General features: G+C 35.3%; 1 protein-coding gene across 9 annotated transcripts in view; it reads left to right on the top strand.

The window, feature by feature from the left end:
- The window catches only part of SLC4A10 (solute carrier family 4 member 10), a 312417-nt gene that overhangs the window by 160586 nt on the left and 136978 nt on the right, over positions 1-14853 (top strand). For all 9 annotated transcript variants that reach the window (XM_030852613.2, XM_030852628.2, XM_060302361.1 and 6 more), the window contains exon 4: positions 7675-7813. In XM_030852613.2, the coding sequence (XP_030708473.1) occupies positions 7675-7813 (139 nt within the window). The remainder of the gene's footprint in view (positions 1-7674; positions 7814-14853) is intronic.

Genomic DNA, 14853 nt, shown 5'->3' with positions numbered 1-14853 from the left:
AGATAAACCCACGCACATGTGGCCACCTTATCTTTGATAAAGGAGGCAAGAATATACAATGGAGAAAAGACAGCCTCTTCAATAAGTGGTGCTGGGAAAACTGGACAGCTACATGTAAAATAATGAAATTAGAACACTCCCTAACACTGTACACAAAAATAAACTCAGAGTGGATTAAAGACCTAAATGTAAGGCCAGACACTATAAACCTTGTAGAGGAAAACATAGGCAGAACCTTCTATGACATAAATCACAGCAAGAGCCTTTTCCACCCACCTCTTAGAGAAATGGAAATAAAAGCAAAAATAAACAAATGGGACCTAATGAAACTTGAAAGCTTTTACACAGCAAAAGAAATCATAAACAAGATGAAAAGACAGCCCTCAGAATGGGAGAAAATATTTGCAAATGAAGCAACTGACAAAGGATTAATCTCCAAAATATACAAGCAGTTTATGCAGCTCAATATCTAAAAAACAAACAACCCAATCCCAAAATGGGCAGAAGACCTAAATAGACATTTCTCCAAAGAAGATATACAGATTGCCAACAAACACATGAAAGGATGCTCAACAATAGTACTCATTAGAGAAATGCAAACCCAAACTACAATGAGGTATTACCTCACACTGGTCAGAATGGCCATCATCAAAAAATTTGCAAACAAGAAATGCTGGTGTTTGAGGGAACCCTCTTGCACTGTTGGTAGGAATGCAAATTGATACAGCCATTATGGAGAACCGTATGGAGGTTCCTTAAAAAACTAAAAATAGAACTACCATATGACCCAGCAATGCCACTACTGGGCATATACCCTGAGAAACCATAATTCAAAAAGAGTCATGTACCACAATGTTCATTGCAGCTCTGTTTACAATAGGCAGGCCACGGAAGCAACCTAAGTGTCCATTGACAGATGAATGGATAAAGAAGATGTGGCACATATATACAATGGAGTATCACTCAGTCATAAAAAGAAATCAAACTGAGTTATTTGTAGTGAGGTGGATGGACCTAGAGACTGTCATACAGAGTGAAGTTAAGTCAGAAGGAGAGAAACAAATACTGTATGCTAGCGCATATATATGGAATCTAAGAAAAATGGTTCTGAAGAACCTAGGGTCAGGACAGGAATAAAGATGCAGACGTAGAGAATGGACTTGAGGACACGGGGAGGTGGAAGGGTAAGCTGGGACAAAGTGAGAGAGTGGCATGGACATACATACACTACCAAATGTAAAATAGCTAGCTAGTGGGAAGCAGCTGCATAGCACAGGGAGATCAGCTCTGTGCTTTGTGACCACCTAGAGGGGTGGGATAGGGAGGGTGAGAGAGAGACGCAAGAGGAAGGGGATATGGGGATATATGTATACGTATAGCTGATTCACTTTGTTATACAGCAGAAACTAACACACCATTGTAAAGCAATTATACTCCAATAAAGATGTTAAAAAAAAGCCTTTATTTTTTAGAGCAGTTTTAGGTTTACATGAAAATCGACAGGAAGGTACAGAGGTTTCCCATATACTCCTTGGCTCCACACAGGTACAGCCACCCCCATTATTAACGTCACTCAGAATGGTACATTCTTTTACCAAGGATGAACTTACATGGACACATCATAATCATGCACAAAACCATAGTTTACCTTAGGGCTCACTCTTGGTGTTGTATGTTCTGTGGGTTTGGACAAATGTATAATGACATATATCTGTCATTCTAATATCATACAGAGTATTTAAAATCCTTTGTTCTCAGCCTATTCATTCCACTACCACCCCCAGCAACCACTGATCTTTTTACTCTCTCCGTAGTTCTCCAGAATTTCATATAGTTGAAATCATACAGTATGTAGCCTTTTTAGATCAGCTCCTTTCACTTACTAATATACATTTAAGATTTCTCCATGTCTTTTCATGGCTTACTGTCTCTTTTTAGCATTGAATAATATTTTATTGTCTGTGTGAATCATAATAGATTTGTCCATTCACCTACTGAAGGACATTTTGGCTTCTTCCTAGTTTTGGCAACTATGAATAAAGCTGCTATAAACATCTGTGTGCAGGGTCTTTTGGTGGGCATAAGTTTCAACTCCTTTTGGTAAATACCAAGGAGTGCAATGCTCTACCATATAGTAAAAGTATGTTTAGTTTTGTAAGAGACTGCTAAGCTGTCTTCCAAAGGAGTTATACCATTTTGCGTTCCCAACAGCAGTGAAAGAGCGTTCCTGTTGTTTCACATCCTTGCCAGCATTTGGTGTGGTTAGTGTTCTGGATTTGGGACATTTTAATAGGTGCATAATGGTATCTCATTGTTTTAATCTGCATTTCCCTGGTAATATATGATGTGGAGCATCTTTTCATATGCTTATTTGTCATCTGTATATCTTCTTTGGTGAGTTGCCTGTTAAAATCTTTGGCCCATTTTTTGATCAGGTTGTTAGTTTTGAGTTTGAAGGACTCATTTATGAATATGAAAGAACTATGATCATTTCTAGGATTCTTGTAACTTTTATATTGACTGAACACTACTTGTGGGATTTAATTATAAAGTAACTCTATTCTGGCTTGTACCATCCCTTTGTAGTTACTCAGTGGATCTAATTGTTATTCTGCCCTGAATGAAAACTCTGATGGGTTCTCCAGCCTTTCTAGTCACTCGTAGGTAACTTGAAGTCCTCTAATAAGTAATTAAAATATTTAGTCTCATGTAATAGTGAAAACTTTGAACTTGCTTTAACTGTAAGGCCTTTTGCCTCCCTCTCTTGCCCAGGTTTGCTCCAGTTGAGAACAGAGAATGTAGTTGTTTTTTTCCCCTCCTACCTTGAACTTCTTCTCCTTCTTCCAGATGCTCCATCATCTTTCTAACTCTAGTTTCTGATCCATTCAGATCTGGAGCATAGGAAATGAAAAGAACTAAGTGGAATCGGGCAGGAAAGCTGTTACTTAGCTGGTAGTCTTACAAGCTGATGTCATACTCTCTAGGCATAGCAAGAATTTAAATTGACTCATTTTCTTTTACCTGCACTCTTTTCTGCCTTATTACTTATCCCCCAGATATTCGGCTATAGTGGTAGATTCCCCCTGCTAAAGTCTTGTAATTGCTCCATGGCAGCCTCTTGGACAGCATCTAAGATGACCCCACATTCCACATTCTCTCTATCTTGCATATTCTCTCTCTCTCTCTGTCTCTCTGCTTCTCTCCGACTCTCTCTGTCTCATAGGTGCAGCTCAGATATGATTCACAGAAAACATGCACACACTCATTACCCTGGTGAATTCTGGAGTGCATGTTATTCACAGCAGCAATCTCAGCCATCAGCAGCTAGGCAGACTTTGTTTCTCAGGGAGGAATCATACCCCAGTCCACTGCGGGGAGACATGTTAAATTCATGATGCCCTAGAGCACTACTCAGTTGTCTTGAGGGAGAGGCGGACAGACTACTCCCCTCCTTTTGTAAGGGATTAAGGAAACTTGGGACTCACATTACAGCTTTCTTTGAAGAAATTCTTTCCAGAATGTGTCTGCTATTTTCAACTTATGATCTCTTTATAGCCTTAGCATGGGTAAAGAGTTAGAGTTAAATAACTAGGTTTTTAGGAACATAGTTTGTAAGTTCTGCATGTAGTCTCACGTCCCCTTTGGAGAGGAATGCCTGTTGGTTCTTAATGCTTCAGCTGAAATGTTCTTTTTATCAATCCATAACAAAATAGACTAATTGGCATTAATAATAAATATATTATTTCAATTATAAAATGAATTAAAATATAGGAATCCAAACGAATAGATTATGTAGGACATTCAAATAACATGAGCAAAATTTTAAAGTTCAAATGAAGATGGAAAATAATACTGAGCTGCAAAGAGCCTGGAGACATCAACTTGGAACATTAAACTTGTCATCATTTCATGATTTCAGAAGATAATCTAAATATTGATTTATCTGAAATATAACAAGGATAAAGAAGAAAAGCACCTATAATTCAGAAATGCAAAATGGTAAACATCTAATGAATCTGCTTTCTTGATCTAAATGTCATTGTGTATGAAGCCTGTGGTTTTCATGACAGTAAGATCATATATGTAAAAGGGAATTTTCCAATTCACTTCTGTCATTATACTTGTTCTGTTGTTATAAGAAGTATATTTCTCAGCATATTTTTGACCATTCTCCAGAAAGGGCCTGAAAAATAGAGAACTTTTGGACAGGGTCTACAGAAAGGAGAGTATTTTCACTGATTATTAGGAAAAACGTATTTAAGACCCTGGTTAATTAATATGTGAGTAATTAAAGCAGTAGGAGTAACATAGCTAACAATGAAAAGATGAAAGTTTGCAAAGGAACTTGCTTATTTCCAGTTATGATTCTATTAGTGGCTTTCCTCAGATAACTTTGTAAGTTTGATTTTAACTAACCATTTGTTGAAAACATGGTCTGTATTCCAAAAGAAATATTGATAGTTTGTTTTTTTTCTGATTGTAAAAGTAATATATGGTCTTTGACATTCCAGTGCTATTGAACATTAAGCTGTCCAAATCCTGTTACACCTAGTTCTCCTCATTGATTCTACAGCATCTGACATTATTGACTTCTTAATCTTCTTGAAATCCTTTTCTACCTTGACCACTGTTGTACTACTCTCTCATCAGATGTAAGCTTTATATGGGCAGAGGGTTTTTTTCTGTTTATATCTGTCTAATTCACCTGACCAATGGAAGGTGCTCATTATATATTTGTTTAATGTATAAATTCTTTTACATATCTACCTAATCCTCTTTTGACTTTTTTTTTTTTTTTGCAATACGCGGGCCTCTCACTGTTGTGGCCTCTCCCGTTGCGGAGCACAGGCTCCGGACGCGCAGGCTCAGCGGCCATGGCTCACGGGCCCAGCCTCTCCGCGGCATGTGGGATCTTCCCGGACCGGGGCACGAACCCGTGTCCCCTGCATCGTCAGGCGGACTCTCAACCACTGCGCCACCAGGGAAGCCCCTCTTCTGATTTTTTTAACTCTTCCTTATCCTAAATCTTAAACCTTATTATTCCCCTGCTGCTGAGTCTTCTCTATTCTTTCATTTTTGAGTCCTCATCCATTGTAATCAAATGACTTCTCTAGTTAAATGCAACCCTTGTCTTTACCTCTGACCCTGTCGTCTTTTCCAGAATCAAATATCCACCTTTCCTGTGACCATCTTTATATGTTTGAACCATAATCACCCGAAACTCAGCATATCTAAAAGATGCCTCTTGTGCTCAGCCTACAATACTGGCTCCTCATTCTGACAAGCCTTTTTTTCCCCGAGTTTTATTGAAAAATAATTGACATACCTCACTGTATAAGTTTAAGGTGTATGGCATGATGGTTTGCTTTACATATGTTGTGAAATGACTGCCATGATAGGTTTAGTTAACATTCATCATCTCATATAGATACAATAAAAAGAAAAGAAAAAAATGTCTCCTTGAGATGAGTACTCTTAGGATCTACTCACAACTTTCCTATATATCATACAGCAGTGTTAACTATAGTCATTATGTTGTACATTACATCCCTAGTACTTACTTATCTTATAACTAGAAGTTTATACCTTTTGACCATTTTCCTCCAGTTCCCTGCCCCCCTCCCCCGCCAAAGCTGGTAAGCACAAATCTGATCCCTTTTTCCATGAGTTCGGTGTTTTTGTTTTGTTTTATTGTTTTGTTTCATCTTGTCTTTTTTTTTTTTTTTAGATTCCACATGTAAGTGAGGTCATATAGTATTTACCTTTCGCTGTCTTATTTCACTTAGTGCCTTCAAGGCTTACCCATGTTACAACCCTCTTTTAATTAACGGCACTGTTATTTTCTCATTCTCTGCGCTTTAATTCTAAACCTCTCTATTTGACAGGCCTATATTTTCATTGTAACCATCCCCACTACCACTAGCATCAGCATCAGTCATCATTAATAATATTTATATAATGCTTTATAATTTGAAAAGTATTTTTGCATGCATAATTTCTTCTTTAGGAACTAGATCCTAATTCCTTCTAAGAGACTAATTCTGGCAGCTGGAAATATTTTCTATTTAAAGTATTTAATTTGTTATTGAACAGTAAATTTTAAATGACAATTGAGGTAAGTATAGCAAGGAGAAGTATAGAGTGCTATGAGTTAAGATAACAGGTGCCTGACTTAATTATTGCATACGAGTGTGCTTATATGTGTGTTTGTGTTTTATGAGGCTGATTAGGTAGGCTTGCTGAAGCATATTACAGTGAAGTAGATGCTGAAAGATATATGGGAGATCTAGAGGAAACAGTATGTGCGATGGTCCTGAAGTGGGAAGGAGCATAGTATTTTTAAAAATCTGAAAGAAGGCTAAGGTACTCAGAATGGAATTGCAAGGGTAAGAGTGGCAGAAGGTAAGGCTAATAACATAGGAAGAGGCTAGGGCCCCATCACAAACATATATTGAACAGAAAGTATGACACTATATTACGTTTTATGTAATATGTATATTTTTCACTTTTGACTTCTGAAATCCTCAGTCGTGACTTAATTATAACCTAACCCTTTAAGTTACTGATTAATTGGTTTATTTTCACAAAGTATTTAATATTATAGATTTCAGTAATCACTGTTGCTTGTTACTGATTTACTCATTCTTTTGTGTTTTAAAAAATGTTTGAAAATACCAAATGTTTTATTGGAATAACATTGAATTTATAAGATGGTTTTCCACTATTGGGCTTTCCCATTAATATAAACTTACTCATTTATTTAGGTCTACTTTTACATCATTCAATAAAGTTTTATAATTTTCATCACAAATGTATTGATTGAATAACACATTTACCAGGTAACCCAGCAATTCTACTCCTAGGTATTTGCCCTAGAGAATAAAAACTTATGTTCACACAAAAACCTGTACAAGAATACTTATAGCACTTCTGTTCATAATTGAAAAAATTGTAAACTAAATACCCTTCAGTAAATGAATGGATAAGAAAACTATGGTACATTCCTGCAATGGACTATTACTCAGCAATAAAAAGAAGGAATTACTGATACATTCAGTGACGCAGATAAATCTCAAAATCTCAAAGGCATTATGATAAGTGAATAACAACAGTCTCAAAAAACTATACATTGTATGTTTCCATTTATATGGCATTGTGGAAAAGGCAAAACTATAGCAGTAGGGACCAGATTAGTGGTTGCCAGGGGTTAGGAGAGGGATAAGGTTGTGACTACAAAGAAACATCACAAGGGAGTTCTTTGGTGAATTATATTCAGCACAGTTTTAGTATAAGTGAATTTTATCATAGTCTACTCTTATGAATATTACCATAAAATGTAGCATATGTGATGAAAGAAAATGTGTGTGTGTATAAGAGAGATGTAGAAATAGTTTCCATGATGTTATATGTAATCCAAAATAATCATCACATTTGATTTTATCTTTGATAATATAGATACATTACATATTTACATTTTACATATTTATGATCCCGCATTATACTAGACTTAATATAATGCCAAATTTAGTCTTAATTTCCCAAGTCTACTCTGGCTGCCTGCTGCAGTGTGGGGGGCAGGGGAGATGTGAGTTTGGAGTGGTGTTGAAGGCGGTGACCGGGACATTTCAAGCTCCAAGTCATGATAATGCATGTTCATGTCTCTGATTTCCATAGACACCCCATCACAGCGGGTACAGTTTATTCTTGGAACTGAGGATGATGATGAGGAACACATTCCTCATGACCTTTTTACGGAACTGGATGAGATTTGCTGGCGTGAAGGTGAGGATGCTGAATGGCGAGAAACAGCCAGGTGAGGATTTTTTTGTTGAAGGATGAAGGTATACTAAAGAATTTTCATGCTATTAGAAAGAGAGATATCTAATGCCACAATTTTGCAAACATCCATCAGTGCTACTGGTTTCTGAAATTGCTTATCTGGCCTGGGCATATCCTATAATGGGATATGGGTCAGGATGAAACCTGAAGGCTGTAATTATAGTAAACAGTGATGCAGAGCCAGCAGCAGCCACAGTCTTAAACAGTAGCATAATTTGCGTGTCATCAGGAAAACAGTAGATATCTAACAGTAATTTATTTCTATCTTTTCAACTGCTAGGTTGTGCCCCAGCTGGTGATATTATATGGGACTTTTTAAAAGAAAGGGCAAACATTATAAGAGACTTTAGTTGGTGTCCTGAATTTATTTACTATTTGTTGAGGGTAAAAATATTTTGTAATGTGTTTCTAGGATATATATACATTTAAACATAGTGGTTTTTAAAAATAATTTTTAAGAAATTACTTTTTCTGTCATTTGTAATTAATATTTCCATATTGCCATGTAATTGATGAATTGCTGTCATCCTTTCTTGCTTATTTACTCATTTATTTAACAAACATTTATGGTCTATTGTGTGCCAGGTGCAATGAATGTAGAACAACAACAACAAAAGTCTTAGGGAGTTCCCTGGCAGTCCAGTGGTTAGGACTGTGCTTTCACTGTCGAGAGCCCGAGTTCAATCCCTGGTTGAGGAACTAAGATCCCACAAGCCACACCAAAAACTAGAAAAAAAGAAAAAGAAAAAAACACCTTAGATCTTGCTTTTAACAACCTCACCTCTAATGCGGGATTTAGATAAGTAAACAAAGTTGTAAGTACTGTATAATGAATGCTGTGATACAGGTGTGCACTAGGAACTGTGGGCACGCCTAGGGTTGTCTTTTACCTGCTGCTTCCGAAATTTTAGTGTGAATACATATCACCAGGGATCTTGTTGAAATGTAGATTCAGTAGACCTTAGGAATAGAGTCTCAGGTCTAGCATTTAATCATTGCCTTAACTCTAGCCAGAGGTAGTGTGGAATTAAATGTTCAATCATGATAATATTATAAATAATACTGGCTTGGTTAATTCTTGTTTGATATAATTTAAGTGGTCTTTGTAGCTCTCTTTTATTTAAAATATACTAAAAGTAAATAGAAGAAGATAAAAATGGCTTTCACCTAGTTCATCTCTGTTAACATTAAAAAAATTAACTGCTGATATTTAAAATTCAAAAATCATAGAAAGGTAAAAAAGCAAGAACATTGCTCTACTCTTGTTCATAGTACTTCTCCTCAAAGGTAAACACTATTAATTGCTTCTTGTACATCTTTTCATAAAAATTTTAATGCCTAGATCTGCATGTAAATGTATGCCCTTTTTATATTTACATAAGAGGTATTACATACTGCATTCATGCCTTGCTTTTTTCATTTAATATATTTGGATCATTTTCCATATTATCAATACAGATTACTCAATCTTTTTAATCTCTTTAATGACTGCATCACATTTAGTTATGGATGAACTTTCATTTATTTAGCCAGTCTTGATAGGGATTTAGATTGCTTTGTGGGTTTTTTTGCTGTAAACATTGCTGCAATAATCATTTACACATATATTTTGGGATTATTTTGTAGGTATTCATGTAGGATGAATTTTTAGCAGTGGAATTTATGTGTCAAAGAGAGCAAACTTTTTTTTACTTTTATAGATTTTGCAAAATTGCCTTCATAAAATGTTTTGGTAATTTATACTTCCCTCAACAATGTACGAGAATGCTTATTTCCCCCAAACCTTTGCCACACAAAATCATCAAACTTGTAAAAATTTCGGCTAATTTTGTAGATGCAAAATAAATCTCAGTGCTGTAATTTGTATTTCTCTAATTATTAGTGAGATTGAACATTTTTTCATATGTTTTTAATTTTTTCCTGAGAACTAACTGTTCATTTCCTTTACCTGTTTTATTTCAAGTCATTCATTTTTTTACTTGTGTTTTTTAATGCCTTAAACTGGTGGTATGTTATTCTGTGTGAATTACCTTTTTTAATGAAAAAACTACATAAATTAAATTCTTTCTGATGCTATTATAATATTTTAAATATAGAACTAAATTTGAAACAGCTTTTATATGACCTGGCAAATTTTGAGATTAAGAACCATCTACCTAATTTTTTTCTTCCAACTGCATCAAAAACCAAGTATTATTTTCAAGGATATAATATGTGTGCTCATCTTCTTTGATGACAGAAAAACAATATATGATAATATTCTCCACCAATTAGTGTTATACGTTTTGCTCTTTCATGATTAAAGAGTTGTTGATAAGGAATTTGAAGTGCAAACCTCCCTGTTTAAGGCTAGAGGCATCTGTCCTCAGCTGGTTCTAAGAAACAGGTGTTCCTGGCTGACTTGAAGGAAGGAGATCTGGTGGTTATGATGACTATACAGCTCTGGTTAGAATCTCTTTAATCAATTGCTGAGAAGTACTTTTTGGAAGCATTTCTTTCTTCACTCTCATCCCTCAGAATAGAGCTGAGAAGTAAGATTGGAATATGCATTTTGACAGGAGTAACTCCCTTATTATGAAAATGACCTTATTATGAAAACTCCCTTATTATGAAAATGACCTTCCAGATCAAATGGTGATCTATTCCTTTTAAGCAGTAACTTCCTTGTAACTTTCCCACTCTCATCAAGCTAGGAGATAGCAGAGCAATGCTAGAATCTAACTCTTTTCTTGTCACAATGGAGCAGGTAGAATTTTATCATGCTCTAATGGATTAACCTGAACAACATGTTTATCCTAAGCCATCAAAATATGTTGCTGTTTATTTATAAAGAATGAGAGAGATGACCCAGTTACTTATTAATATTCTCTAATGTTGTTAGATAGGACCTGTGTTCTTAGCCCTGCTTCTGGAACCTTATGCACGGTGCAGGTATTTGAGGCTTGGGAGACATCTGATGAACAATCAAAATAGTAACAGACATTGAAGAGGAGAGTAGATGAATTTTGGCTGAGACACAACACGTCAGGGAAGAACAGAACGTGTTTACTGAGGACTTAGAAATGGAGTAGGGGGCTTCCCTGGTGGCGCCGTGGTTGAGAGTCCGTCTGCCGATGCAGGGGACGCGGGTTCGTGCCCCGGTCCGGGAAGATCCCACATGACGCGGAGGGGCTGGGCCCGTGAGCCATGACCGCTGAGCCTGCGCGTCCGGAGCCTGTGCTCCGCAACGGGAGAGGCCACAACAGTGAGAGGCCCGCGTACTGAGAAAAAAAAAAAAAAAAAAAAAAGAAATGGAGTAGGTTTTAAAGTGGTGGAAGTAATTTTGTTCTTGATGCCCTAGTTCATCTAACAAAACTAAGTTTAGTTAATTCATGACTCCATCTGATTTTTCAAATACAATTTAATTCTAATAAATCATAACCATTTGAAGTACTTCTTTCTTTTGATTAGTATTCCAGGGGGATTAATAATTTTCTACCCTAATAGTAGAAATAAAAAGGATATTTTATCAGCACATTGCACCTGCCACATATCACATCTTGAATAATTCATGCCCACTGTTGTTGCCAAGTAAAACTTAAGCAAAGTTTTAGGTTTTGAAGCTAAATTTTTGAATAATAATTATTTAATAAATGTTTGTGAAAAACAGCTGTTCCCTTTTAAAAAACCCTAGAGGAAGGCATATGACAGAGCTAATGAAATCAACACAATTACAATGTCCTGCTTATAAATAACACATAATGTTATAAATAGAAAAATACCCAAAGATACCACAGCTGTGCAGTTGTGGAGACAACATGCTTGACTCACTGTGGTTGCCCTTTAAAAATGCTTCCCACAAATGAGCTCAGCAGAGGCAAAGAAAGGGATAGCAGTTAGGCCTCTGATACATACTTGGTAATGTGGAAAAAGATTTTTACATCAAAACAATTTTATTGATGATGTGAAGGTATTTGATATTTAAAATTGGTAAAGGGTCAAGTCATCAGGATTTTTCAGTGCAATGTGAGGTGTGAAAATAATATGAATTAAGAACAGCTAATGTCAATAAACTCTAAGTGTGGATACATTTTAATACCCCTTTCCTCTTGAAATAGGTACTTTATGATTACATATGTTAATCTCTAGCCCCCACTCTAACCATGTTCCCCCTTCACCCTCCATATCCTTAACTCTACCCAAAAAGGATGTTTTCTCTTGAGAATTCATGACTTCCCCCAAGACTATCATTTTGGATGATATGGTAACTCCTTTACTCCCTTTTTGGGTAGAATCAGAGAATAAAAATTATTAGAAAAGTTAAACTAAATTAGTGAGAATAAAATAAACAGAAAGAGTTAAATTCTATAGAAATCATCTATCTCTAATTTGCAGAAGAATTTTATTTTGTAGATTTCTAATATGAGTATTGTAGAGGAGATTATCATCAACTTAATCCTCAAAGAATTCAGGAAACACCTATTTTATGTTGTTGCTGCTTAGTAGAAAGAGATTCCAATGTGTTAATTATGGATGAAAACAGACACAGACATACTGAAGGAAATGAAAATAATCTCAACAGAGTTTAAATCCACCCCTCCCCCATAGAAAATGTCATGCAGTTGGCCTACAATTTCTTTTTTTTTCATTGTCCGTCACATCTCATTCATGCCTGTGAGACTCTTGTTTGCTTTGGTTTGCTATTCAAACAAATGTCAGCTGAGTTTATTTGAAAACTGGAATAAATTGCAGCACTTTAGGTCATTAACTGCAACCAGGCATTTTGTAACTGACAGTATATTCAGTGACTACAAATCTTAAAACAGGATTTGTTGTGTTCTTAGACCTGCTAATTTCTATCTTTGGAGTATGAAATGGAATGAAAAACAGAAAAGAGAGATATACTTATGTATCTTTAAAATATATTCATTTAAATATCTTTTAAAGCTTTTGGCATCATTCTGGAGTTGGCATAAAACACTGAATCTTGAAATGTTTAGTAACTTGATATTTGTAACTTGTGGGTTCCTTTTTATGGAAAGTATCTTATGTTTCCTCCTGTAATACTCATAAAACCTATGCTTATATCAAACCATCCATGCATATAACTTATATTTGGCCATCCAAACTGCTTGGAACTCACAAGAGTCTCCATTCTTGGTCTAAAAGATCAAGCCCCCAGTTTGAAAGAAATTATTCTAAAGGAAGGAGTTTTTGTTTTTAAAATGTCTTCTCAGATAGACAAGTAGTTCAATGGAACAGAATAGAGAACTAAGAAAAACTAACCCAAGTGCAGCTAACTGATTTTTGACAAAGGTGAAGGAAGAATTGTCTTTTCAACAAATGGTACTGGAACAATTAGAGAGCTACATAGAGGTAAAAAATATTAACTTCAATCTAAACTTCACAGTGTATACAAAAATTAATTCAAAATTAATCATAAATCTAAAACATAAAGCTGTACAACTGTTAGAGAAAACATAAGAGAAAATCTTCAGGACCTAGGGCTAGAAGATGAGTTTTTAGGCATGATACCAAAAGCACAATCTTTTGAATAAAAGAAGAAAAGAAAATATTCTTAAATTGGGCTTCACCAGAATTAAAAACTTTTTGCTGTGAAAAATCCTGTTAGAGGATGAAGACAAACTACAGACAGGGAGAAAATATTCGGAAACCATATATTTGACAAAAATATTATATCTAGAATATGTAAAGAACTCTAAATGTTCAACAGTATGAAAACAAATCAATTGGAAAAATGGGCCAAAAAAAGGCCTTTCAAAGAAGAGATACACATGGCATATAAACACATAAAATGGTGTTCAACATCATTAGTCATTAGGGAAATGTAAATTAAAACCCCTATGAGATACAACTGCACACCTAATAGAATAACTAAAGTAAAAAAAAAAGTCATAATAGCAAATGCTGGTGAAGATATAGAGACACTGGATCTCTCAGCTATTGCTGGTGTGAATGTAAAATGGTAGGACTGCTCTAGAAAACAGTTTGATAGTTTCTTATAAAACTAAGCATGCATTAGTAAATATGACTCAGCAATCACAGTCTTGGGCATTTATCCTAGAGAAATGAAAACTTATGTTCACACAAAACCTCTACATGAATGTTCATAGCAGCTTCATTTGTAATCGCAAAAACCTATAAACAACTCATATATCCTTCAATGGGTGAATGGTTAAATAAACTTTGGTACATCCATACAGTGGAATACTTTTCAACAATAGAAAGGAACAAACTATTGATATATACAACAACTTGGATGGATCTCAAGGACGTTGTGTTTTAGTGAGAAAATGTCTATCTCAAAAAGTTGCAAACTATATGATTCCACTTACATAACATCCTCAAAATGACAAAACTATAGTGATGAAGAACAGATTAATGATTACCTGGGGAAAGAAACAGGGTGAAGATTGGGAATATAAAGGAAGCTCATTTGTGGTGATGGAACAGTTTTGTATCTTGATTATGGTGCTGGTTTTTACACACACACAAACACACGTACACCGCCCCCCCATATCTTCTCAAGATTCTTAATCTAAATATTCCCTTTCAAAGGAACCAAGATAAAATGATGTAGATGCTTCTTTACTTATTTAATTATTTTCACTGTTATCTGTAATTAAAATTTAACTATAAATTCCCTTAGAAGAAGGGGTTGGATCATTTTGCGTAGATCAAGAAGCCCATGGATATTTAAAAATGAATTTATTATTAGCGTTATTACAACTTACAAACAATATTATTGTATGGGTCAGACTATAGATTTATACTTAAGTAATTAAGAAACAATATGGTTTTTTAGTAATGTATCAACACTCTTTTCAGGATTTCTTGAGTGAAAATTTTAAATACAACATTTTAGTAGCAATTCTGTATAGAAAGATGACAGAAAGTACCAGAGCTCCAGAAAAGAGAAATCTATAGTCCCCCAAACAAAATTACACCCTTTTATGACCCTAATTCTTCTTTACCACACAACAGACTGGAAACTAGATTTCAAATCTAACAAGG

This window comes from Globicephala melas, chromosome 7, assembly GCF_963455315.2.
Source record: "Globicephala melas chromosome 7, mGloMel1.2, whole genome shotgun sequence".
Taxonomy (NCBI): Eukaryota; Metazoa; Chordata; class Mammalia; order Artiodactyla; family Delphinidae; genus Globicephala; species Globicephala melas.
This window is presented reverse-complemented; position numbering and strand designations above follow the sequence as displayed.